Below are 25509 nucleotides of genomic sequence, written 5' to 3' on the forward strand. Positions count from 1 at the left end.
ACCTGACGCCAAGCGCGGCCACGCGTGCCTGACCAATCACCGCAATTAAAAGTCATTTATGCGCTCGGCTAACGAGAAATAGCCGTCGCTTGAACATTTTTACGACACGAGCATCCAAATGTCAGCGTCCTCCTTTTGTCCAAGTCAGCGCGATATGGGGATAGCCCCGTTAGACTCTAAAAAGTTATCCAAACGAGGAGCATAGAGTACTCCGGCTGCGTTTACCAATCTCACCGAAACCAACTACCCTCGACTTCATCCGCAGGAATATCCCGAATCAACCTGATCACCAGCCGGAAAGCCCCAACGACAGTCGCAAAATACACGAATTCACTATTTTATTTCTTCTCATTGGAGAAACAAGGGAGTGATAAACAACAACTTAATAATGAAAGCGAGTTTGCTCATAAACAAAGGATATTCTCGATATTCGCACCTCGGTATTGAGCTGTCAGAGTGAAGAATAACTATACATTATAGGAGGTGGGGCTGTAAGGATAGACTCGATACAAGTAATTGAGTCTGGAGTTGTCTGTTTCCCTTTGCACCTCGGGAGTGTCAAAACTATGACCAACCATTTTTAATCATCTCCCATACAGCCCACCATTTATCTAACTACATTTCGCCTTACTCTCTACCTCATTCTTGAAGATACCACCTTGGTTAATCAATCAGCCTTGAAAGAATATGTTGGGAATTCAGTACTATACGACACTGTGTCGATGAGGAAACTGGACATGGCATTTACTCCATTACTCCAAAACTAAAGCGATACAGTTATAGCAGCCGAAGCGACTGAGCTCTAGCTAGGTCCATCAGCAGTAAGCGTCAGACCCTGACATTTTCTGCGTGGACAGAAAGCACATGAACTTTTTATCGTTAAAAACCTTGTGGTTGGTATGCAGAAGACTAATTGCGATATTCTCTTCTTACTATTTACCAGAAGATCTCCCCACGCAGCCATTCCCCTTGGCGCCCTTAAACTCGTAACTAACAAATAGCTTTAGATAGATGTCGCTAATTTCATAGAATCGAGTCTATCTGCTTGACCTTTATGATTTGAAACTGAAGACGAAAAGATTGAGGGGTGGAATATGAAAAGGCCTAGGAGGCATTTAGATCCTAATCCCAAATTCCCTCAGGAAACGGTAAATAGTGGACTCTCAAGCCCTAGGTTCTTTGTTCAGATTGTCAGCATGTTCCAATGGGAAAATCAGGGATTGGACCACAGGATATAAATGCTAAAGCACATGATATTTGTGATTTCATACTTACTGACAGTTACTGTAGGAATTCTTTGATGGTAATGTTGAATTCGTATATTTTGAAACGATTGTTTATACTCTGTAGGGAGGTTTGATTTCTATTTATAGCAAACCAGACCCATGAGAATTCTATTGGTGCAACTGAAGCAAAGAATTGTTAATCTATTGGCTGTTAAAACATCATTTCATTTTATGATTTGCTAGCATTTTCAGAAATTAGCCAATAATATCAATCAATGAGGGGTCCATGACGTTATAGCTAAAAATTTTTAAGTTATGAGTCACGTGAAATCTCTGTTCACAAGCTGTGATTGGCCAGTTACCACTCACTGCGACAAACCATCCTGAAAAGTGCATCTTTGGCCCATTCTAGTCTATAGATTGTTTGTTGACCAGGCACGGATCACATACTGAGAGGTTCTTCTTGCTGCCGTCAACTTCTCTGTTTTATATTTTCGTGTCACCACACTAATCAATTCAGAAAAGTGACAAGATTTAGGCCTTCTTCCTGAACATTCCCTTTATCTTGATCAACTACACAGAAGTCTAGGAACGGGAGCATCCGTATATCTTAATATATCTTCTTCTCTCAGATTTTTCCTCCCCCTCCTTCATTCCTATGCATATGTCGATACTCTAAATCTGCCATTTCCATACTTTATTGGACTCACACCATTTCCTGGAAACGTTCTCAAGATGCCTGTGAATCTCTCCTTATATTTGGTCACCGATTCCACTCCGAAGATCCTTGGAGATAGAGACCTCTGCTCTGTAGTTGAGCAAGCTGTTCAGGGTGGTATGTGCGTGAGCCGGGTACTTGAGGTCTTTCTATTGAAGCTCAAATACTGATATATTTCTTGCAACGTATATAGGAGTCACTATCGTTCAATACAGGGACAAACATAGTGACACGAAAGAGTTGATCAAAACGGCTGCAAAGTTACATGATATTACCTTAAACCATGGTATTCCTCTCATTATCAATGATCGAGTCGATGTTGCCCTTGCTGTTGGGGCAGAGGGGGTTCACCTGGGCCAGGATGATATGAGTATGATTTTCCTATATTTCCCTGAAGTTTCAATTGCATATTTACGCTAACGAATTTGGTAGACATTGCTGTTGCAAGAAAGATATTACCCAAAGGAACTATTATTGGAGTCACGGTTTCTTCAGTTGAAGAGGCTCAGGTTGCCGTTGAGAGCGGTGCCGACTACCTTGGCATTGGGACCGTCTACGCTACTCCGACGTATGTATCATCCAACTAAGTTGCCAATACATACGCAGTGAAACTAAAGAGAGTGATAGTAAAACCAACACAAAATCCATCATTGGTACTGCAGGAGTTAAGCGCATCCTCAGCTGTGTTGCATCCCTCAACCCCAGAGTTGGTACTGTGGCCATCGGAGGCATCAACCTCGACAACGTCCAACGAATCATCTACCAATCCCAAGACACTAAAAAGGGACTTGAGGGAGTAGCCATTGTCAGTGCCATTATGGCGGCAGAAAACCCCCGTGCCACAGCTGCCCTTTTCCTAGATAAAGTCAGCAAAAACCCCACATTCGCTACTATCCCGATCTCTCCTCGTGAAAATGAAGAGGAATTGCTTCTCGGTAAGGTCGATGGGCTTGTTCGAAAAGTAGCTACCGTTCACCCTCTATGCCACAATATGATCAACTATGTTGTGGCTAATTTTGCTGCGAATGTTGCTCTTGCGATGTAAGTATAACACCCAGCAGAAAAAAGGATTCGGGTTGTTTTTGACCTGGCCGATAGTGGTGCCTCACCGATTATGTCGGGATACGGCCTTGAAGCGCCTGACCTGGCTAAGAACAAAGGCTCTCTGCTCATTAACATGGGCACCTTGAACAGTGAAAGCTTGGATAACTATATGCAGGCTATCCGTGCATACAACGAGGCAGGTAATCCCGTTGTTCTTGACCCTGTTGGAGCTGCTGCCACACAACTTCGAAGACAGTCCGTCAAGACTCTAATGCATGGTGGCTACTTTGACCTCATCAAGGGAAATGAGAGTGAAATAGGCCACATCTACGGACATACTGGAAACCAAGTGGGAGTGGACAGTGGTCCTAGTACTTTGGATACCAAAGAAAAGGCAATGCTAGTTCGAGACCTTGCTCTCAGAGAAAGTAAGTTGATCCCATTCCTAAATAATAATTTTAATTTGTCAACAAGCTAATAATCCCTTTACAGGATGCATTGTTCTTCTTACCGGTCCTACTGACTATCTCAGCGACGGTGCCCGTACTATTGCTATTCATAACGGACATCCGCTGCTGGGGCAAGTTACCGGCGTTAGTCTCTACCCGTTTTTCCCAGCGTAGCCGACCACTGAGCTAACCAGACTTAAACTACTAGACCGGATGCGTTATTGGTACAGTCACTTCAGCGTTTCTTGCTGTAGAGAGACAGGATAAGCTTCTTGCTGTTTTATCCGCTTTACTTATGTTCGAAGTTGCTGCCGAGCGAGCTGTGGTCAGCGGCGTTAAGGGGCCGGGTAGTTTTGTTCCTGCATTGTTGGACGAGCTCTATTCCCTGAGAACTCAAGCTACCGAGTCTAAGTCTGCTTCAATTGATACTCTCAAGAAGACTGCAAAGGTGAATTTTATTCACTTTTAAATGAATTTTCACGAATATCACTAGGGGAATGAATAGATAGACTTGAGTAAGGCATTTTTGTTTTTTAACTTCTTCTTCTTTTTTTTTTTTTTTTTAAAAAAAAAAAAAAAGGGTGGGGGGGTATGAATAAAAAATAAATGAAAGAAAATTAGTAACTAATGAAAATGAATGACTAAAGTAATTTTATTGTTTATGCGTAAAACGTGGTATATACTGATAGAAGAATATGTATAACAATCAAATCTTACTAGCCGAACAGAATGCTTCCAAGGCATCCTTGGTCTCCTTTCCAGTCTCCTTGAACAACCCACTAATCTCCCTAAACACCCCAATCTTAGAGTCACCCATGATCTCAAACAAAATGCTCTCGCTTGTCGTGACGATGGCACCGGCATCCCGCAGCCGGGCCAGCGCAACGTGCCTCTCCTCGGCATTGGCACTGCTAACTCCGTCTGCAATGATATACACCCGGTGGCCCAACGATAGCAGGTCCAACACTGTCTGAGTAACGCAGACATGGGACTCGAGGCCGACAATGATGGCATCAAGTGGTTTCTCAGACGCAGCGTTAGGCAGTTTCTCCTTGACTTCGGGCGTTATCATGGAGAAAAGGGTCTTGTCACAGTTGATACGCAGGTTGGGGTTTGATGGCTGTAGATACTCATCAAACTCGGCGACGGTGGGACCTAGACGAGCTGTGTTTTGCGTGGTAACGTATATCGGGATATTGAGAGGTTTAGAAGCCCGTAAGAGCTTGAGAGAGGTTGATACCCTAGGATTTCAGGGGTTAATTCGTGGCTAAAATGATGGTACGGAGATGACTGGGCTTACAGCTTCGGGAATTCATATGTGATGGTTCTGAACCTCTCTTGGATATCGCAAATACTAAACGTAAGCCAGTTAGCGGTCCGTTCGGCGGTACATCGTATCATTAAATGGCTGCTCGAATAGAAGAGGCGTACAATAATGCTGGGTTCCCTGGTAGCCAGTCAGTATGGATGAGGCGCAACGGGAGCAACAGCACGATACTCACCGATGCGGGCGGTTCTAGCGTTTGCCATGGCGGAAGAGTGTATAAACCGAGACTGGAGAGGGACAGTGAGTAGTTTCTTCGCAAGCATGATCCAGGCAAAGCCACAGTGCTAGAGACGATGGCCTTAAGACGAAGATATGAAGCTGAAGATATTTAACTATCTTGTTTAACTAGGTTGGCAGCGGGTGTTTTGGCCCGAGGCTGAGGGGAAGCCCGGAGTTGGGGACGCGCTAAGGAATTTGGTGCGTATCCCCGCATTGGAGATTACAACTACCTACAACAAGCGGACTCCGTTGACTGATATTCTAGATTGCACGTTGTAATTGGATTCTTCTCTCGTTTCAATGATGTACATGGCAATTCATCAATAGCTAGTTAATCAAGCCTGCATAAGCTGATTGAATGGTTACATCGTCAAGTCACCGTGGGGAGCTTATCGAGCAGCAAATCATCCAACCACTAGTATTGAGATGAGAAGAATATCATATGAGGGACTGGATAGCCATCGATGACTTATTCATAACCTAGACTTCGGGACGCAACTCTTGGACATCATGCTAACTACTTGACTATCTCACGTTCTCGATAATCAGGCCTGCATTATTAAGGCTGGTTCAGTTCATTATCAAGCGGTCCGGATTGGTGGTAGCTGTGGCGGACAGTCGCTCATACATCCATATATACTGAATCTCAGTAGAGCAAGAAAGGTAATTCTCGGAGGAAAATATCATATGTGTAATTTCATTAACAAGGCTTGCATCCGCGAGCTCCACTCGTTATAGACACAAAAAAGTGCAGTCCACCGATTGAACTGGAGCCTATTGATGGATGATCTCTAATCTTGCTAAGGTGCCATGCATTGGAATGAATAAGTAGAATCGGTAAAGCGAATGCAACTAGGTCCTCTCATTGTCGTCCGTGGTCCATCACATCCAGACACCCTAATAATCAACCTTGGTCAGTCCCAGTAATCGCTTACGAGCTAAGAATACCGAAAGGATTCAGTGAGATGTGTAATGGGTAAATTTATACGTACTCGTAAACAGTACAAGTAATTCCATCAGGAATATTGATAGAGTTGATGACTCTACTCGGAGAGACGAAATATAATGTTAGCAGCCAACTATTTCGCCAATAGTTTGTTTTGGGTAAGCTTATGGCTAGGAGGCTACTTACGTATCTTCAATGAAACGCTCTTCACATGTCTCTGGGGAGACGGGGTGGTCCAGGGTACCGTCACATCGCGGGCCAGTGAATGCTAAGACCTAGTATAATAAAGCCAATTTAGGCCCAGGGACTTTCGTGTAACTGCGCAAGTGAGTAGAATTGTAAAAGCGTACCTCCGAATCATCTTGCCTTTTGATGACCCCAGCAATGGCACATGGAATGAGCAAGTAACTTGCTCAGCCAGCCACAGCAGAGTATACACAAAGGATCCCCCGACTTTCGGACCCCTTCCTATTCCCCTGCTAGTATGATACTCCGTACCCCGTGCCTATGGACGCATCAGCTTTTTATCAGTTAAAAGGATTTCCTAATTGTCGTAGAGCACAAAGGACTCGCACGATAAACAAATAAATGAGCGCTAGATTCATTTTACCACCACTTGTTGGTTAATTATTTGGTTTCTGTTGGGAATCAAGATACGACAGCAGTGGCTTGCAGATCACAGCAGAGGCCTTAAAAGTACTCCGTATCATCAAAAGCCCATTATCTCATAAACATTGTTTGGTACAGAGTACTCCGTACTTCTTCTGAAAGCCACCCATCAGCGCTGCAAAGCATCCAAATGGCGAAGATAGCGAGAAGGAAAATTGCGAGGTCGAAGAAGCGACGTTAGAGAATTAGTTATATTAGTCAGCATTAATTTTACTCTGCGCTGGATAAATACAGAATTAACCAATTAAAAATTTTCTCACTTAAGCCAAGAATTTATTGCCTCGTTCCATTGGACAATCTGAATTTAAGGTGGCCAATGATATTTTAGTTATTTTGCCGAAGAGCCCAAGCGACTGCTCGCATTTTCCTTGCTCTCGCTGACTCTACGAAACGTCGCTTCATCGCTAGCAATGGCAATAGAATATTCCCTGACCCGCTAGTAGGTGTCAAAAATATAGAAAATATTGACTCTATGCCTGCTGAGAATGTATCGTGGCTTTTTTTTCATTTGTGGCCTTGGATTGTCGAATGACTGGCCTGATGGAAACGTGAAATAATCGTATATTCATCTGATTCCTTGGTGAATTGATAGCAAGTTAGCAGCGATTTAACGAAGGGACCTCGGGATTGCACTAATCACGCGTTGGAGAGAAAGCTTAACTACTTCAATCAAGGGCCTAGTTAACGATATTAGGGGTATTTGACACACAAAGTCCCACGAAATCCTCCTCCGGTTGATAGCTACGAACGATATACAGGTGATGATACATATACCTTACTCATTCTCTTCCCTGTGAGGGCATACTCACGTCGAGAAGTACATAACTAATACATGTTGACATTCTCACTATACAATAACTGGCAACATCAGGCCGGACTTCATCGAATATTGGATTATTCCACTCAATATACATACCTTCTTTACCCCGTTTCCTGGACATTCACGGCTACTGGAGGATATCCGGGTATTCGTTCACAGTAGCTCTCTTGGTTCTTATTTACACAGTGGGAGGCCATACAGGGCCTTAGATTCTTCTGGGGAGCAGGGCAGTATGCTATACGTCTGATATAGCAATCTATACACAGGGTACAGACAGGCAGCAACTCCGCTCACATTGGATCTAGATTTCTGAACAGTACGGGTGCTTGGAGATTTCGAGCATTTGTTTCACTACCATGCTGCGATTATTATCCACTCCACAGCCCAACGACTCCGAGCACAGCAGTGAGCTGAGACACCACAGCTCTAGGCCGTACGGGGAAGTTCTACACCTTGTTAAACACGCATGTAAAGTCAGCAACATCAGCGGCACGGACGCAGAGGATAGATCCGAATGGAGCGGTCGGTCTTGGGGCCCTCATCTTTACAAGGAGGTTTCCCAGGTCAAACCATGGTGCGGACCAAAGAGCTGGGAAAAAGCTGGAGTCAAGGGCCAATTGGGCTGCCACGTTGTACATCAACCGAACCAGGGGATTCCGCCAGCTGCATATATTTATGCATTCAATATAGAGGTCATTGTCTTTAACATGCCAGGAAACCCTCTACCTTTAACTGGTTATGGCTAATTCAAGCGGGAGATTGTCAATATGTCACGGCTTAACTGGATACGGATATTTCCCCATCAGCCAACAGGCAGCTGCTGCATAGTTAATCTACCCCGAGTATATGCAGCCCAAAAGCGATATTCCCTGCTGGTCAGTTCCTTAGCATAACTACTACGGATATTACTGCATAATATCATGTAGATCTATAGCTAGGATACTATTCTGGCCACTCGCCTGCAGGCCTCATGATTCACGGCAAAACTCGAATTCATTTCCGAGCTAACATAACACTTTATCGCCTTGGTAACCACCAGGTTCTCCGTCTGTATCATAGGTTCAAATACCGCGGCCACTATTAGGTATCGTGATATTGGGTTATTTATATAAGCTCGGCTGTGACCCATTGTGGCAACAACTTTCTCGGGCCGTCCCGTTGGCTAACTAGTTCATCACTTATTTAGGCTCTAAACTTGAAAGAATACCCACCAAGCAGTTGGAGAATGCAGCCGCTCTCTTTGCTGGGGAGAAAACGGCTGCTGAGACACCCTTCGCTCTCATGCATGCGCCATTTACCCCGGTAACTAGCTGAACGGGATGCATCTGCCTAATGATATTGGCATCCATGCGTTTCAGCAGTACGCTGGGTAATCTCTCCATTTTACTTTGGTATCCCTGAATCATTCCTTTCCTCGATACACGCTTATTCCTTGCGTATTCTCGACCGGATATCTTTAGTTGAATCGCATGGGATAGAATCTGGTTCCGGATTTGAGCTCGGCGATGGGGTATATATAGCTGGAGTTTCTTCCCTCGAGCCAAAAGGATTCATTCACAAACCACCAAACAGCAAGTGATCATCAACTGTCAATTACCATTTGCCTTTATACAATCATTACAGAAGTCCTTCTGAAAATCAACATGCAGTTCTTTGCCACTCTCCTCCTTTTGGTGCCATTTGTGCTCGCTGCTCCAGGTGACGACCTCGTAAGTTAGGGGAGCATTATCAACGTCGGGTTAAGAATGACAGGAGAATGTATCTAACTTAGAACAGGGCACCCGTCACCGTGATGCTAGCTGCACTGCTTCATCAACTTTGCATCTCATTGAAGGCGAATGTACCACCGCTAGCGGCGCCCTGTACGTTCTGGCCCCTTTATGTGTTTAATCAAGTAACCAGAACTTCTCGCTAATAACCCCCTAGATCAATCAACTTCCTCAAGAACACTGACTGTGACCTTCATGTGTAAGTTATTGTCCTGATCCTCTGAGGGTGAGAGCTCATCTTGTTCTAACGTGTTGTAGGACCACCGACTGCTCTGACACCCCAGACCACCGAACTCTGGAGCAGGGTTGCCGTACCTTCATGCCAGGTGACGAGAAGTACATGGCCATCAAGTGCGCTACCCAGGCGTAAAGTTTGGAAATAAACGATTCCATTGTACGGGGTTTGACTGGGATTATTAAACCATCAAGGAACAGGAGCTCATCTATCTAGATATCTCTGTGTCTGTTAAACATCGTTAATAGTCCAATCCAGTACATCGAGTTAATGAATATGAACCAATGGTATCCGTAGCCATGCTTAAGCTAAAACTGAGGGTATAATTTTGGGGGGTTAAATATCGCTGTGCAAGGGTGATGGGTGATGTCCTGCAGTTTGAAAATTGCCTTTGGCCACCAGAGAGATATTAGTGTATAAGATACAGTAACATCGATCCTTAATGGTCTTTCATATCTTGGACTTGCCGCATTCACCCTTGCACATGCTCAACATCGTCACTATTATCATATGGGATTGAAGGATCTCTTGAATCTTATAAAACGAGTTAATTGAACTGTCTACTCTAGTTGGAAAGGGAAGTAAAAAAAGTAGCCGACAGTTGTTCCAGAAACTTGACGTCTCTCGCTGGATGCGGTTTCTCAGGAGGTTTAGTTGGCTGCTGGTAGCAGCCTTCGAGGGTGAAAGAGAGGTAGTGGACCGAGTGACAGACATTGTCTGGCTTGCTTTGCAGTAAACGGGTTGGGTAGATAAGGGCCTGGCTGAGAAGGAGAAGGGAAAGATAAATGACCGATAAAATGATTCATGACCTCATCGAGGAAATAAGTCGAGTCGAGTTCTTGCTCTAATAACCACTCGGTTACTATAAACCTCACTAAGGAGGTCATTGTCAGTGAATTTGGTAGCACATCTATATACCCTGTACGGTTTCTCAATTGCCTAGTATGGGAATGAGGAGCGCCATGAGGTGCAGAGAATGGTGCTAGCACAAAGGGACGTATATCCTGGTTTGGATAGTATTAAACATTACAGTTATCAAACCAACGCCCTCGAAGAACAGTACATAGAATAAAGTCAAGCGTGGATTGATGTACTGCGTTGCCGGGTATCAGGGGTATCAAGTGCTAGAACAATAAAACCTATTAGGTGTTTTAAAGATTCAGGAGAAAAGGGGCAGGATATTACGAACCTACAGCATAATAAGAAGCAAAAGCGAGGTTTTAATAGAGCGAGCAGCTCGTTTTCACAAAGACATGTCATTGCTACTATCTGCATCGGTTAGACTTGAAGTGCAGCACTATAAGAATAAGCGTAGAAAGTCTCCCGCACACACACACAAGGCAACCAAGCACACCGGCTCTCCCTTCGCGGCATTTCCCAATATCGATAAAGTTCATATTTTTACTAAGGTCTTCAAAGCTCAGTCAGCGTGTGTTGTGGTGTTCTGCTTCTGCTGCGTATTCAGCCATCCAAAGGCAGATGCTCCGCCGATTGGATTGTTACTTGGTCTGGACTTCCCAGGCCATGGGGTGCTGGAATGAATAGCTCCGTAGCTCGAAACGTCTCCGTTCTCGCCGCTGGTTGATCTTGTTTGTCTGTTAGCGGAAGGGGCATCGCTGGACGTGCGGTCGGCGATGGAAAGCTGGGCCATGCCGGTTGGGGCGTTGGCTGTGTTGGACCGGGTCAACGTCTTGGTCGGCTTTAGCACCTTCATGTTACGTCTGGTGGCAGGGCGTTGGGAGACAGCGACATAAGATGCTGGTTGGTCTGACTTGGTGGAAGATGATGTGGTAGGAGCTGCATCACGTCGCCACGAGCCCCAGTGTCCGCTTCCTTCATCACTCTTGGTGCTCGGCCTACCATGCGACTTCTCGCTGGCGGCAGACTTGGGATTAGCCATGTCAAGGCTGTTATCCTCCGAGTCACTGATAGCCTGAGACGAACGGTCCTTATCATGGTTGGCCAACGCCTCAGATGATGTTTTGAGGGAAAGTGCAGATTTTGATGGCTGCGGTTGGTTGTGGCTGGGTCCGAGACGGCCGATAACGCCAGCAGATTGTTCTGGATGGGTGTCGTCGATGTCCGAGGTGCTGTGGTCCTTCTCTATAGGCTTTTGCTGGGGATTCTGGGACAATGATTTCCTGGGCATGGTGGTCAGGCTCCGGAACGACTCGTGGTCCTCGGGGCGAACCAGTGGAATAGAAATTCTATTTCTAGCATCATCAACAACGAACATCTTATCTTGGGAAAAGAGGATATCAGCGTTGTGAGTCCGAAGAACATCACTCCCTACGAAAATCGAGATAGCTTTTTGGTCTTCCTGGTCTATGTCACGGACAAAGAATCGAACAGTCAAAGCCGGAAGATGTGGTTCCGGGCTGGAACTGCGCGATGAAGATTGGCAAACACTGGCCTCTGGGAAATACACAGGTAGTTTGATGGTGCGTGCACCATCTTCCTCTATGATATCACCCTCGAGACCGAGCTTTTGTATCAACGGAGAAGCCACTGAAGACGAGTAAGCACCAGTGCAAATCGCAGCATAAAGCAAGGAATCGTTAGAAAAGCTGGTTGTGAGCCAGCATCTAATGATGCAAGGAACAGGACCAAGGATAAAGAGGCCAGGAGGAGGTCCGAGGGGAGGGTATTGGCTAGCAGGAGTCGTTGTGGTGGAAGAACTTTCTATCCTAGACGTCTCCAAACTGTATGTGCGGGCGGAGTGGTGTGAATGACCAGACGAGCTCTGTCTCCCGTCTGATCGATGGGAGTAGGACAGCTCTGTGAGTGGATGGGCTCCCATTCCACTCCCAGTTCGGACCGGTGCAAGCTCAGCCGCAGAACGGTTTCCATGGCTGTTATATGCATGGATTGCGCTCTCGTCGAAACGCACGCTATTCGCCCTGGAAGCACCGCGCCTAGGCTCATCCTCGTGGTCCATATGAATATGAGTTCCTAGCCCATGGTGAGCCTGGTCAAACCCTTTGAAAGGTTCGGCCGTAGCATTGAGGACGGCGTCTATGCGCAACCCAATATGTCAGCAATATTCAGAGTGGCTTGAGGCAGACGGTGTACGAGAGTAGAAACTTACCATGGCTCCCGTGGCCAGTGCCTGAAGGAATAGGTGAAAACGGACTCCAGAGGCTTTTCATCTTAGCATCATCTTCCTTCCTTCGCTCAAGCTTGGCCAACCGTTCAGAGTGCTCTGCCTGCGTGGCACACAGGTCCTTCACTTCTTCGTGGACACGCCAGATATCTTCTCTTGTAGCAAAGGGATATTGAGCATCCATTTCCTGCCAAAGACACCACCTCCGTCTATCACCGCCGTCACGTTCGGACCCAAAGTTTCTGTCACAGGCAGTGTGGCGTCAAAGGTCGAGGAATGAATATAGGCTGGCCAACCTACAGCAACCATCCGGGAGGCGCGTATGACGCGCAATGTAACAAGGCGGATGACACGGATTTCTCTCTTCCCTGGGAGCAGCGGGTATAGCAACTACGCTGCACGATTCCAGTACTGGCAGCGGACCATAGACCTCAGTATACCGTTCTAAAGACAATGAAGCCTTTAGACCCCCTCTCTACCTCACCAGACAAGTCTGAAGTGGATGTTTCCCAGGCCTCCAAGATGCCGGCGATGTCGCAGCCGAGGACAGTGTACTCGCTTGGGATTTCAGCCTGATGGCGGGACAGCCCACCGGGGCCAATATGCGTCTTCTCCAAGTCGTGTAGCCACACGCCGGTTGCCTACTTGTCTGCAAAGGTTGGTTCGTGTTCGTGCGAAGCGGAAGGGTCAGCGGCCGCCGGAACTGTTCAAGGAGCCGCAGAATATGGCACCAAAGTAGCGAATAGTCACAGCTGGAGGCGTCTACCAGTCCTTTGAGTCCGTTGGGCCCTTCGTAGAGTGTTTTTTTGTCGCGCTAAGCGTTCGATCAGACAGGCTGATGCTGGCCGAGTGAAGCCCCTCGGGGAAGAGCTGCGCTGTGGCGACAGTGGCAGATAAACGGCGAAACTCGATGGTGAGGCGGCTGGACGGCGGAAAGAGGTAGACAGATATGAGATGCTTGTTATAGGGGCAGCTGGGCGCAGAGATCGAACGGGAGGACAGCTGATCCGGTTGTTCGGGGGGGCGTTGGAAGCGGTTGGTTGTTGAAGGCGCTCTCAAGGGGTCCTTTTTTGGCCGGTTAAATATTTCGCTGATGTGACCAGAGCTTAGTGTAACAGGGAGAGTGTGACTGATAGGCGGTGCAAGGTCAGACTGCGTCTCTAGTTCTTGTTCAACGAGGATCTTTTCGTCTGTAGAAGCGTCGCTGGTCGGTTGTTTGGTAGAAGCAGAGAGGATGAAGTTGGTGAAGACTTGATAAAAAGCCAACTTTTAACTATCTTTGGTCAACTAACTCTTGCTAGCCGGATAATTAACTTATTCATGTGAACGCCGCAGCAGACAACTACAGCGTAAACGGGTTGCTTGGTATTAAGACGAAGACATTCACTGTTTTTCGCTCCTTCACGTCCTGTCCAGGTCCTTTTCGGCAGGATTTATATGATCTTTGGTGGGCTTAACTGGTGGTCGGAGGGAGATACAGCCGGCCAAACCGCTGCATTGCTAGGCATATTTACATTATTTTATCTGAAACCAACACAAACAAGCTCGGCATCTGCTCGAATGTTTCAGGGCAAGAACCTTGCTTGCGGAGGGCTGTAGACTCCTAAACTTCAAAGAATAGAGGCATGCTGCTTGTATGTGTTTGTTACGTGCGGAATGCTTAGTTACTTATGGAGTCAACTATACGAGAAAGCCGAACCCAGCTATGCGTCTTCGGCAAACCGATATGGCGGGAAATGGACAGGCTGCCTCTCAGGAGCTTCTTCAGGGTAGGTCTCTCGGATGGCTCTGAGGACCTCGTCGTACATGACTTTGTATCCGTCTCCGGAGAAATGGAGGCCTAGAGGAGGTTGATATCAGCATTGGAGGAGGTACCAAGAGATTTTGGAGAATCGGCCGGACTGACCGTCAACGAGCAAGGAGGCAAGCTTGGGATTCTCGGGTATCTCCTTTGATCCAGCAATTGGCTGGCCTTGGACCCAGCCGGCTTCTCTCATAAAAGCGGACCAGATATCTGCAATAGCTACGTGGAGAGACTTGCCGACGTCACGACAGGCATCGGCGTACAGCTTGGTATTGTTGGCCGAGCGAGACAAGGGGGTGACTCCCTTGGACAGGTCAAATGCCGTGAGTTGATACTCGTTCACGGGTGGCGGAGTGAGAAGGACAATCTTTGTGTTTCCATATCGGACTACGGGGTGCTGGATGATGGCCTTGAGGTTTTGTACGTATTTCTCCAGGGGAACGTACTGGTCTCCCGGAGGCAGGACAGCATCGTTTGCACCGAAAAACACGGTCTATCCAGGTTTTAGCCCAGTCTACACAGCAGAAATAGAAGAATCGAGAGGCCATATCTACCATCATGCGAACTTTGGCTACATGTGGTGGCGGGAAGAACTGGGGCAGCACATTCAGCCCCTGAGAGGACGTATATCCGCTGTACACCAAAGCACGTAAGCTAGATGAACGAGTAGAAGCTGTAGTAGATCCTCTTTTCGTACCTAAAGCCACGGTTAAGGACGTCTAGCTTTCGCACATAATCTGTTCACCGTCAGAGTCATTGTGTATAGCAGATACGAAGACAACCAGACTGACCATCTTGCATCTGCGGTGAAAAGGCAAAACCACGGCCCTGGTATGCTGAGAACTGGGTAATCGAATCTCCGAAGAGAAGAATTTGGTCGTATGGAATATACGATTTCGCCTGGACGTAGCCCTGGGCGAGAGACATTTCGCAAGTCATGACCAGGCCCAGTATCAAGAGGAGACGTAAAAAGGTCGCCGAAGTCGACTATCAGCAGTTATAGACTTAGATGCTCTGATATATGGATGTATGTTTAGGGCAGTTTCAATTCATCAACACACAAAGCAAGGCAGCGCGCAAAGAGACTGGACAGGACCCAAGCATGACAGAGAGCGAGTGGCAAGTGGTATTGTCATTTATATGTTTGGCGAGCCAGAAGACGGGGAAAAGGGGCTGACTGGCATCGCATCACTCGACTGCAACCTGTGGATATTTGGAGCCAAGTTTGAACATGAAAGGCATGGACAAGATAAAGATGAAAAAGGAACGAGGAGACTTTTGCTCCTGGCAGACTAGGTTGGCGGGTTAAATAAAGTCCGCCAGGGACGGCTTGTTGATGGATGCCCGATCAGGGGATTGTATCTTTACTATAAAGTTGTGGCGAGGTGGTACAAAGAAGAGAGCACGCCTACCTGGACGCTAGAACTATACAGCATTTTGACGAGTACGTAGAGGATGGTGTGGTAGAATAAGAAGGGGGTAACTATGTTCGAAGGTAGGAGCTTTCTTCAGTTATTATAGACTTGATATATGCATTTCTGTGGGGAGCCATCCAGGAGATCCAAGTAGTGAGATATCAGGATAAGACGCAATATATACCCCGTTCTGTGGGAGGACGAAGACCAAGTTCCCCCTTCCTTGCCATGAGGTGGTAGATAGAAAACTACCCAGGGCTAGACTACACTGCCGTGTAACCCGTCACACCCTTTACCCCCCAGGAGAGCAGTAGACTTGACGCAAAGCACAGTCGGGTGCGTCCCCTCCTTGACCTCCAACCGAAGGAGGTGCAGTCCCTCCAGGACCATTCTACCGCCTCCCCGGAGCACGCTTCCATGCCTTGGCGAGTGAGAACAAGAGTGTGACCAAAATGTCTTTGTTCGGATGCAGCTGCTCAACGCAACGTCGTATCGAGCGAGGTGGAAAGCCCGCAATTTCCAACAGTTGATTAACTATAGCTTTCCATCCATTGTCGAGCCGATGAGTAGGCCCGATAGACGTTGCCGAAGAACCCCGTTTCGAGGGAGATAAGGTAGATTAACAGTGCTACCCGTGTTGGCGGCGTCTAGTTCTAGACCAGCCCGTGCCCATCAAGCCATATGATGGAAAGCATGGTAATCTGGTAAACTATCGAAAGGGCGAGTCACCCCCGAAAAATGCTTGTTAGCATGGCCCTGCCAACGAGATATCAGATCCGAGAATATCAGCAGGGCCACCTGCATGATGATCGGCACGGCTCCCTGTTCGAGCGGCGGGGTATATTGATGGCCGTACCCTGGGACTCTCCAAGTCTGTATCTTTCCCCAGACTTTGCTGTCTGGCATGCTGCATGTCATCCCATGCGTCTGATCGAGTCGACATTCTCCTCTGGTAACTATAAAGGACACGCCCACGACAACTCAGACTTTTCTTTCCCTTGCTGGTTGCACGAGATCAAGCAGCATTTATGCAGGTTGGGACGGAGTAACGTGTCCGTCCTGCAGTAGCTATATCATACTTCACATTGTTTCTTATCCAAATGTGATATGCTTGATATCGCCTCAGTCGAGCGCACCCTACCGTCTTGAACACAGCTCTATACACGGTGGAAATCGAGCCAGGTATATATACTCCGTAGATATGTCCCATTCGTCGGCCTGTCTCGAAAATCAGCCGGTTGGCTTCTCAACGCTCGCGGGTCCAAGGCCTAGCTAGCTGCTGCACTAAGAGCCCTGCCGCGCCCGGCGTCGTCTCAGTCCGTGGTCCGCGGCCCAACCTGCGCCCTGGACACTCTCCCGTGTACATCACGCCTAGCGCACGCTCTCCCATCCCCGTCCGTAGTATGCTGTCGACCGTCAACTGAACTGTCGTTCTCCAAGTATCTTTTTTGCTGCCTGTGTTTAATCGTGTCCTTTTGTCGTCTTTCAAAAAAAGAGCGGACGTCAAAAAAGAAAAGAAACTCCCCCACGTGACCGGGATCTTCCCGCGGCATCGAAACATCTTTTGATCTTCTTGTTCGCCTTATTTTGCTCCATCTCGTTTAACTGTCTTGCCGCTGCTGGGCCAAAGGGGTTCGCTGCCGGTCAGATGATGCTGCTGTCGACTTGCATGCACCCCGGCTGATCTCTTTTTTGCGCTCGCTGTCGTCACTCTCTGTCTCGCGGTGGCCGGAAGTTGCTCCATGGATGAGATCTGTAAGTACCACTGCGAAGCATAAACATCAATATATCGAAGCTTTGCATAGACTACCCCGTATTCCGAGCATCATTGGGTGGCTGCAGACTCTCGGTCATGTCATATCCCAAAATATGGTCGGAAAAGGGGGGGTTTCAGGCCGCATTTTCAAGGTGTCTCTGCTCGTTGATCGTCTGATGGATACTCATCTGACTGAACCGCCTGGTCCCATGAACTTCCTCCGGGCCTCAAATATATTGAGCTCTTGCTGACAGATTCCGCCCATATTTCTCCCCTAGAGGACCCTCGCTCCCTAGTCGTACGCACGTGTATACGGTTTTTCTTTTTCCTTTTTCTGTTTTAACACCCTCTTGGGAGAGCCCCGAGTTAGCAGCTGAGTTATGGTTCGCGCATTGCCATCTCGCTCGATGACGGACGAAGGCGGCAGCGCTGGTGGTGACGGCGATAACCCTGGCTCGAGAACGGTGCCAGTAACATCACCCCCCTCGCCGACGGTCTTCCGGCACGATAGCACCCCTCGTCTCCCCGAGATCCGATTCAGCATCCAACGAAGGCCTACAGCTACAGCGGCAGCAGGAGGAGATATGGACGAAAGGACGAGCTTACTGGACGCTGGCAGCCAGTACCAGCGAAGCTACAGCACCAATCCTGCCTCCCCTCGTCCGGATGCCTTCTTCAGACACAACAGTACCGCCGGCAGCCTGCGTATGTCCAAGAGTCACAGCCGTGCAAATTCGCAGGTTGTGAGATTTACTCCTTCGAACAGAGCTGCAGAGTTTGTACCTGCAGAGACGGACGATGAACCAACGAAACCGTTGAACGCTGCTCCTTACTCCGACGATAGAGTCTGGTACGACCAGTTCACCTCTACAGACTGGGTTCACGACACCATTGCTGATGGCATACGGCTGAGAGAGCTACGGAGTCGACGTGATATCCGTGGAAAGTTGCTGGCCTGGGTTGATGGAGCTCAGGGGTGGGTTCTGGTCGCTATAATTGGCATCCTTACCGCGTGTATCGCATACTTTGTCGATGTTACCGAGATCGTCATATATGACTTGAAGGAAGGGTTCTGCAGCAACAACTGGTTCATGAGCAAAAAGCATTGCTGTCCGTCAGACGAGGACATCTGTCTCGCTTGGCGTTCATGGTCCGAAATACTTGAATCATCTACCATCGACCGCAAGTGGATCGACTTTGGTGCCTTCGTCTTCTGGGCTGTCCTGCTAGCAGCTGCTTCTTGTACCCTTACCCTCCTCACCAAGACCGTCGTCCCCTCCTCCATTTCTCTCACCACCTTGGATGAAGATTTTGGTGCGGTAGGCAGTGCCTCGCCGGATGAGTCCTCTCGTCCCACCAAAACCAACCTAGATGTTCGATCTGCTCAGGATGTCGTGCCACCGCCCATGGTGTACTACTCTGCAGCCGGTAGTGGTGTTGCCGAGGTCAAAGTCATTCTCTCCGGCTTCATTCTTCACGGGTATCTTGGAGTTCAGACCCTCGTCGTCAAGACATTAGCCTTGGTTCTAAGCGTAGCCTCCGGTTTGAGCGTTGGAAAGGAGGGACCTTATGTCCACATAGCTACATGTATCGGTAACATCTGTTGCCGACTCTTCGCCAAATACCACTACAATGATGGCAAAAGGAGAGAGGTGCTAAGCGCCAGTGCTGCCAGTGGTGTTGCTGTTGCCTTCGGGGCTCCCATTGGAGGTGTTCTCTTCAGTCTGGAGGAAGTTAGGTATGTTTTCTGCATCCAAACTGTATTGACTGGCCAGACGAAGCTAACCCTTCTATACTAGTTATTATTTCCCACCAAAAACTCTCTTCAGGACGTTCTTTTGCTGCATTGTAAGGCTCCCTTGCCGCGCTATGTTTAGAACGACATGCTAATTTGTGTGACTAGGCCGCTGCCCTTTCGTTGAAGTTTCTTAACCCCTACCAGACTGGCAAAATTGTCCTGTTCCAGGTCCGCTATGTGTCCGACTGGGAAATATTCGAGCTCGCTATTTTCATGCTCCTCGGAGTCCTCGGTGGTGCGTTTGGTGCACTCTTTATCAAGGCCTCAAAGCTCTGGGCTCAGACATTCCGCCGTATTCCCGTCATCAAGAAGTGGCCAATGCTCGAAGTTGTCCTTGTCGCCTTGATCACCGGCCTCATGAGTTTCTGGAACCGTTATACTAAACTTGCGGTGTCTGAGCTACTCTTCGAACTCGCAAGTCCGTGTGATTACGAAGGCCAGACGGAGACTGGAACTGGCCTCTGTCCTAAAAGAGAAGACATTCCGGATGTCATCAAATATCTCCTGGTCGCGTTCATCATCAAATCTTTCCTTACCACCATCACGTTTGGCATCAAAGTCCCAGCTGGTATCTACGTTCCCTCCATGGTTGTGGGCGGTCTTATGGGCAGAATTGTTGGCCATGTCGCACAATACTTCGTCGTCCATTACCCGAATTTCTTCCTATTTGGACAATGCCCTAGCACCAAGCTCGCAGAATCATGTGTTAACCCTGGTGTGTACGCTCTCATTGCTGCTGGCTCAACCATGTGCGGCGTCACCAGGCTGAGCCTTACCCTTGTCGTCATCCTGTTCGAGCTCACTGGCAGTCTGGACCATGTTCTCCCTTTCTCCCTCGCCATCCTCTGCGCCAAATGGGTTTCCAACGCAGTAGAGCCTCTAAGCATCTATGACTTGCTAACGGATATGAATTCTTACCCATTCCTCGACAACAAACTACATCCAATTGCCAACATCGAGCTGGGAGACATCGTGCCTCGTGTTCGAAAGAACAGGGTCATCGATATCTCGAGCTCGCCCTTGGTCAGCGCAATGGAATTACGCGAAAAGCTTGACAAGCTCCTGATGGCTGGCGAGCTCGATGGTGGACTGCCAATACTAAACAAGAATATCCTTGTCGGCCTAATTCCTGCTCCGGAACTAGAATATGCGCTTGATAAATTGCCTTCAGAAGAACAGGATACAATGTGTTTGATGTCTATGCAATCACCATACCTAGGCGAGGGAGAAAATGACACGAATGTCGCTGATTTCACACCATTTATTGACCCGGTAGGTATCCCCTTGCTGTCATTTAGCTATATATCCCGTGCTAACCTGTTCGTCCATTACAGTCACCTGTTTCCCTGGATATTCATTCCCCTATAAATCTTGTTTATCAATGTTTCGTCAAGCTCGGCCTTCGGTACATGTGCGTCCTTCGGGATGGCCAGTATGCAGGCTTAGTTCACAAAAAGTCCTTCGTCAAGTTCATGAAGGAGACCGAAAAGGCTTCAGCTGCGATACATTAAAGCCGAAACCTATCTCTCAAACAAAAACAGAGAGTACCCACTGTATGAACAACATTCTGGACGTGGCTACTGTCGATTAATTGACTCTGCGCACTATATGTGTTTCTGCTTTGGATTGTTATACTTTTTATATCGTCGCTCATTTCCCGGTATAATACCGGTTCCCGGAGACTCATGTCATCCAATATTTCACTTCCTAGCAGTTCTTCGTTATTTCAAGACTCTGTTCATTTTGACTTAGAATAGCATTTCTAAGGCGTTTTATTCTTCTGCCGATATTTTGTTTGTTGTCTTGCGATTTGCCCATTTAGCCATTACTTTTCCTTATTCCATGTTTCTATGTATCCCTATCATATTCATACTACTGTTGCATATACACATAGATGAGACTATTTATCAAAGAATGCTTGCGCTTTCAACTATTCCCAAATATTTTTATTAGTGGAGGGAGTATCTGTGACTTGAACTGACCTGGACTGCCATACGTCCTCATAACTTTTCATATCCTGAGATCTTCATGGCAATATCACCTTCCCAAGTCCAATCCGAAGATACAGCTTCACCAACCCATTCTGCAAGTTTCTCAGATGGAACTTTGTTCCACCCTTCTTTCAAACCCTTTCCATCTAAGGGGAAACAGGTATCACACTCAAACCCATCAACTAGATCCTCAACATCACACTGTGCATTCCCGTCCGCACGCCTTCGAATATCGGTCATCACGATTCGAAGCGGGTTGTTCTCTCCGAGAGCGTCAGCGGTCAGGCGCAAACTAGAAGCGTATATCTCACTCCCTCCCATGATATATACGTTGCCCAACCGCTTCTTCCCCCCCTGTACATCCGATGACGAGCTTATCACGAAATTTCTCTGTAGAGTAGATAATGCATCCTCCAAACTACTCGAGACTATGACCTCTGGTTCCTCAGTAGACGTAGATGTAGCCGCAGCCTTGTCAGTATCCTGGTCTGCCTGCTTCTCCAACTCCCGTTTCCTCGATGCGTTCCAGTCTGCAATTGCTCGCTCCTTTACTGACCCAGATTCGTCTCGGGTTATAATGACGTTAAGTCTCTTGGATAGTGGTCGAAATTTCGCCGGTATCGAGTCATATGTCTTTCGGCCCATGATCACGGCGTTGATAGCTGGTGAAGCTGATCCAGAGGCCGTGGCTGTGGCTGGAGGCCGCGTTGTTACGCGAGCAAAAAAGCTCATGTCTTTCTTTATTCTGGGCCATGGCAATGTGCCTTCTTTGCCAATTCCGAGTTTAAGAATGCCGGGATTTGTAGGAGTTGTTATGGGTGTGGTCGCGACGACAAGAGTGAGGGGTGGGAGCTTTGCGGGCATTCTTGGATTGGCGATGCTAGTGGTCATATCGAAGAAGTGCGCGGCTTTTCAGTGGTATTCGCAGTGGTTTCATGGGTGTGTATGACTGTCTATGCTGGTAGAAACGCGGCTGTTACCATCGCGTAGTTAGTTAAAGTGGTGGGGTGTTGTTAGTGGCTACGCCGGGGGCTCACTCAAATACGAACAGCGAACAGAGCTACGGAGTACTATGGTAGAAATAAGGATCCTTCTAAGAGAGGCATAGCAAAGAAAACAGAGAACATTTGGGTATCTTTATATAGTACATACTGAACTCCTAATCAACCCCCGATGTTAAACCGAAAAACCGGCTTCCAACCAGAATAATAATCGGTATTGTTAAAGCACTGTCATGTCATTGCCTCTCTGATTCTGCTTGCGTTCTCTGTTGGATCATATCTCTGACAGCTTCTACGTCTTTCTCCAGCTGTTCCCGTCGTTGAATATCTCTCTCGTCTTCTCCAAGCGTCTCTAGCTTCCCAAATAGCCATGTCTCTTTCAATGTACGCGTAAGGGACAAGATATCCTCGGCAGCGCGAATCTAAAGGCACAAGGAAACGGATTAGCCCTGAAGTAATGCTATAGCAACGCATTTAATCGTATTGGGTGAAAGATCAAGTGATACGTCAAATTGATATTCAATATACTCACGAGAGCTGTCGATTCGACGTCAAGCTGGTACGACTCAATGGCGGAGGATGTGCGACTGGGGTTGTCCACCTAGGCAAAACCCTCTTAGAATTGTACCGCTACCGGCGCTAGATCGACAAGCAATACACTAATCATACCGTCGCAGCAGCCATGATATTTTCAAATCTCTGGAGAAGCTGGGTTATATCGGCGTTGATTCGTGCTGTAGGACACCGTCAGACCAATCACTTCAGCTAGCACTGGAGTACTAATGCTTACCATGGAGAGCGCGAGACGTTGGCTGTTGCGTAGCCATCTCCACTTACTATAGGAGTCTACTCCTTGTTGCTTCACTGTCGTTGCCTCTCGCTGGAAAGCGTTGCAAGTTGATATTGCTTATCTAATCGTTATATCTCTCAAGATGAAATCAAGGTTTAGAGCTAATCTTATCTTATCAAGGAGTCACATGATAAAATATCACGTGAATAGCATTTTCGCGTTTTCTGGGAGGAAGGCCGAGTTCATTCAAATTGACAGCATGTCGAATACATGAGAAGATACATAGCTAGTTGCCATACAATAAGTACTGCTGTGATTCAATAATCATAGGGGCATTTAGTTCATTTCAGAAAAGGAAATAACTCGGGTGACACAACAGTGACTGGAAAGCAGATTGAAACGTGCCACGCGTCAAGATACGCTTGTAAAAGCTTAGTAGTTGGAGCTGGAATCTTGGTGACCGCTACCAGACAGCTTGTTGCCAATCATCTCACCAACCTTGTTGAGGACCTTGGAGGTAGCGGACTCTGTAATAATTTCATGTTTAGTATCTACTCGGCCAGCAGGAGAAGTGGGGTTTGACTAACTATTCTCGTTGTCATTGTCATTGTCATTGTTGTCATTTCGGGAGTAGCCAGAGCTGGTGTTGTCGGTGCGAGACTTGGATCCGTAAGAGTCGTCATTGCTAGAGCCGTAGGTGTTGCTAGACTTCTTGGATGACGAGTAGGTGTCATTGTCGTCATTAGAGCCGTAGGTGTTTCCAGAAGTGCGAGACTTGGATCCATAAGAATCATTGTCATTGCCAGAGCCAGAGCCATAAGTGTTGCCAGAACGGCCAGATGATCCATAGCTGTCGTCATCTCTGGACTTAGAGCCATAGCTGTCATTGCCACGGCCAGAAGAGCCATAGGAATCGTTATCTCTGGACTTTGATCCATAGGAGTCGTTGCCTGATGATCCATAGGCGCCGCTGGTGCTGGAAGACTTGTTCGATCCGTAGCTGTCGTCATTCCCAGAACGGCCAGACGAACCGTAGGTATCGTTATCTCTGGACTTGGATCCATATGAGTCGTTGCCTGATGATCCATAGGCGCCGCTGGTGCTGGAAGACTTGTTCGATCCGTAGCTGTCGTCATTTCCAGAACGGCCAGACGAACTGTAGGTATCATTGTCCCTAGACTTGGAGCCATAGGAGTCGTTACCACGGCCGGAGGAGCCGTGGGAGTCGTTGTCCCTGGAATTGGAGCCATAGGAATCATTGCCACGGCCGGAGGAGCCGTGGGAGTCGTTGTCTCTGGACTTGGAGCCGTAGGAATCATTGCCACGGCCGGAGGAGCCATAGCTGTCGGTGTTGCTGGAGCCGTAGCTGCCATCATTTCCAGAACGACCAGAGGACTAGTACAACCCATGTCAGCACATCATATTCAAGAAGAACATGCTAGGTCTACATAGGTAACATACGCCGTAGCTGTCATTGTTTCCGCTACCGGACTATTAATGCAATGTTAGCTTAGCAGAGCCAGGAAAGATCGCTCAGGGTAAGTACACGGCTAGGCCAACATACATAGTTCTCGTTATCACGGTTGCTGTAAGACATTTTGAAAGGGTATAATGTGACGATGGGTCTTGATAGAGAGAACAATCTAGGACAGAGTAAGATGCCTTTGGGTGTATACAGGAGGATAAAGATCTTGGGAATATGGTGGACGGAAAAGGGGGGGAATGGGAGCCTTTTATGTTTATACGGCCACCCCCTTAATGACGACAACAATAGAGGGGATAATGATGACGATATGGGTTACCCCTCCACACTGGCTGGAACTCAGCCAAAACCCAATCCATTGCACCGTGATCGTCACGCCTGCCAACTTCGGAGACGCATTGGTAAGAACGGCCGGTGGTGGGTATCAGTCTTACGCCGGTGCAAATTGCGAGGACGCAAGCTCTCCGTGGCCGGGCTGGACAGCGGGGGCGGGGGGATGTGATTGATCGAACTGGGTCGACAAACAATCTGATACAGGGGACAAGATCAGTAGTCTCTAAGCAGGGTGGCATGGCCCCATGCAAAAAATACGTATCGTGGTGTTGTTGCTTTTCCTGCTCGCATACACTTCGTACACAGCAGCGTAGCATGGAGACTGAGCTCTCGCCGATAACTTAGGCGACCTTCCGCTACAAGCCAATTGCAATGCTACATCCCTTTCCGATCGAACCCCGCATCCAACGCCATGAGTTTCGTCTTTGATCCACTGATGATTCGAGCTTCATCACCCAACACCCATGCACGACTGCATCATCCTATCGCCAAAGAAGGCCAGAGAAGAATGCACGATAAGTTCCATTGGGCGGGGAAAATGGCCTGAGGGAAATACACACGGGAAGTCCAGGAGAAAGGGACAACCCCGGTGCTAGTGAGCTCGCCACCTCGG

The 25509-nt window shown here is 47.8% G+C and overlaps 12 protein-coding genes across 12 annotated transcripts; 5 read left to right on the plus strand and 7 right to left on the minus strand.

The window, feature by feature from the left end:
• Nucleotides 1-1961: 1961 nt before the first annotated feature.
• On the plus strand, nt 1962-3906 carry TERG_03454 (hydroxyethylthiazole kinase; the record flags this gene model as incomplete). The annotated part of the gene is made up of 7 exons (XM_003236361.1): nt 1962-2061; nt 2138-2314; nt 2377-2512; nt 2572-2985; nt 3043-3416; nt 3481-3581; nt 3646-3906. The coding sequence occupies 7 exons, from the start codon at nt 1962-1964 to the stop codon at nt 3904-3906; spliced, it is 1563 nt and encodes a 520-aa protein (XP_003236409.1).
• Nucleotides 3907-4143: 237 nt separating this feature from the next.
• On the minus strand, nt 4144-5027 carry TERG_03455 (uncharacterized protein; the record flags this gene model as incomplete). Its single annotated transcript, XM_003236362.1, has 4 exons — nt 4144-4678; nt 4738-4791; nt 4869-4884; nt 4940-5027. The coding sequence occupies 4 exons, from the start codon at nt 5025-5027 to the stop codon at nt 4144-4146; spliced, it is 693 nt and encodes a 230-aa protein (XP_003236410.1).
• Nucleotides 5028-7774: 2747 nt separating this feature from the next.
• On the plus strand, nt 7775-8164 carry TERG_03456 (uncharacterized protein; the record flags this gene model as incomplete). Its single annotated transcript, XM_003236363.1, has 1 exon — nt 7775-8164. The coding sequence occupies one exon, from the start codon at nt 7775-7777 to the stop codon at nt 8162-8164; it is 390 nt and encodes a 129-aa protein (XP_003236411.1).
• Nucleotides 8165-9059: 895 nt separating this feature from the next.
• On the plus strand, nt 9060-9695 carry TERG_03457 (uncharacterized protein; the record flags this gene model as incomplete). The annotated part of the gene is made up of 4 exons (XM_003236364.2): nt 9060-9127; nt 9195-9280; nt 9345-9386; nt 9446-9695. Coding segments are annotated over 4 exons (308 nt in total), but the record flags the coding sequence as incomplete, so codon positions are not given.
• A 1147-nt stretch (nt 9696-10842) lies between these two features.
• On the minus strand, nt 10843-12360 carry TERG_03458 (uncharacterized protein; the record flags this gene model as incomplete). The annotated part of the gene is made up of 1 exon (XM_003236365.2): nt 10843-12360. The coding sequence occupies one exon, from the start codon at nt 12358-12360 to the stop codon at nt 10843-10845; it is 1518 nt and encodes a 505-aa protein (XP_003236413.2).
• A 1868-nt stretch (nt 12361-14228) lies between these two features.
• Nucleotides 14229-15765, minus strand: TERG_03459 (uncharacterized protein; the record flags this gene model as incomplete). The annotated part of the gene is made up of 6 exons (XM_047748087.1): nt 14229-14365; nt 14432-14822; nt 14884-14962; nt 15027-15066; nt 15121-15316; nt 15742-15765. The coding sequence occupies 6 exons, from the start codon at nt 15763-15765 to the stop codon at nt 14229-14231; spliced, it is 867 nt and encodes a 288-aa protein (XP_047604061.1).
• Nucleotides 15766-16482: 717 nt separating this feature from the next.
• TERG_03460 (uncharacterized protein) lies at nt 16483-16812 on the plus strand (the record flags this gene model as incomplete). The annotated part of the gene is made up of 1 exon (XM_047748088.1): nt 16483-16812. One exon carries the CDS (start codon nt 16483-16485, stop codon nt 16810-16812), a length of 330 nt encoding a protein of 109 aa, XP_047604062.1.
• A 178-nt stretch (nt 16813-16990) lies between these two features.
• Nucleotides 16991-17305, minus strand: TERG_12002 (uncharacterized protein; the record flags this gene model as incomplete). The annotated part of the gene is made up of 1 exon (XM_047751027.1): nt 16991-17305. The coding sequence occupies one exon, from the start codon at nt 17303-17305 to the stop codon at nt 16991-16993; it is 315 nt and encodes a 104-aa protein (XP_047605948.1).
• A 575-nt stretch (nt 17306-17880) lies between these two features.
• Nucleotides 17881-20809, plus strand: TERG_03461 (uncharacterized protein; the record flags this gene model as incomplete). Its single annotated transcript, XM_003236368.1, has 4 exons — nt 17881-19238; nt 19300-19348; nt 19404-20570; nt 20633-20809. The coding sequence occupies 4 exons, from the start codon at nt 17881-17883 to the stop codon at nt 20807-20809; spliced, it is 2751 nt and encodes a 916-aa protein (XP_003236416.1).
• A 489-nt stretch (nt 20810-21298) lies between these two features.
• Nucleotides 21299-22180, minus strand: TERG_03462 (uncharacterized protein; the record flags this gene model as incomplete). The annotated part of the gene is made up of 1 exon (XM_003236369.1): nt 21299-22180. One exon carries the CDS (start codon nt 22178-22180, stop codon nt 21299-21301), a length of 882 nt encoding a protein of 293 aa, XP_003236417.1.
• A 346-nt stretch (nt 22181-22526) lies between these two features.
• Nucleotides 22527-23117, minus strand: TERG_03463 (uncharacterized protein; the record flags this gene model as incomplete). The annotated part of the gene is made up of 4 exons (XM_003236370.1): nt 22527-22712; nt 22823-22891; nt 22960-23024; nt 23081-23117. 4 exons carry the CDS (start codon nt 23115-23117, stop codon nt 22527-22529), a joined length of 357 nt encoding a protein of 118 aa, XP_003236418.1.
• Nucleotides 23118-23512: 395 nt separating this feature from the next.
• TERG_03464 (uncharacterized protein) lies at nt 23513-24677 on the minus strand (the record flags this gene model as incomplete). The annotated part of the gene is made up of 4 exons (XM_047748089.1): nt 23513-23607; nt 23668-24475; nt 24542-24571; nt 24645-24677. 4 exons carry the CDS (start codon nt 24675-24677, stop codon nt 23513-23515), a joined length of 966 nt encoding a protein of 321 aa, XP_047604063.1.
• Between the last annotated feature and the right edge of the window lie 832 nt (nt 24678-25509).

Source organism: Trichophyton rubrum (assembly GCF_000151425.1).
Source record: "Trichophyton rubrum CBS 118892 genomic scaffold supercont2.3, whole genome shotgun sequence".
NCBI lineage: Eukaryota > Fungi > Ascomycota > Eurotiomycetes > Onygenales > Arthrodermataceae > Trichophyton > Trichophyton rubrum.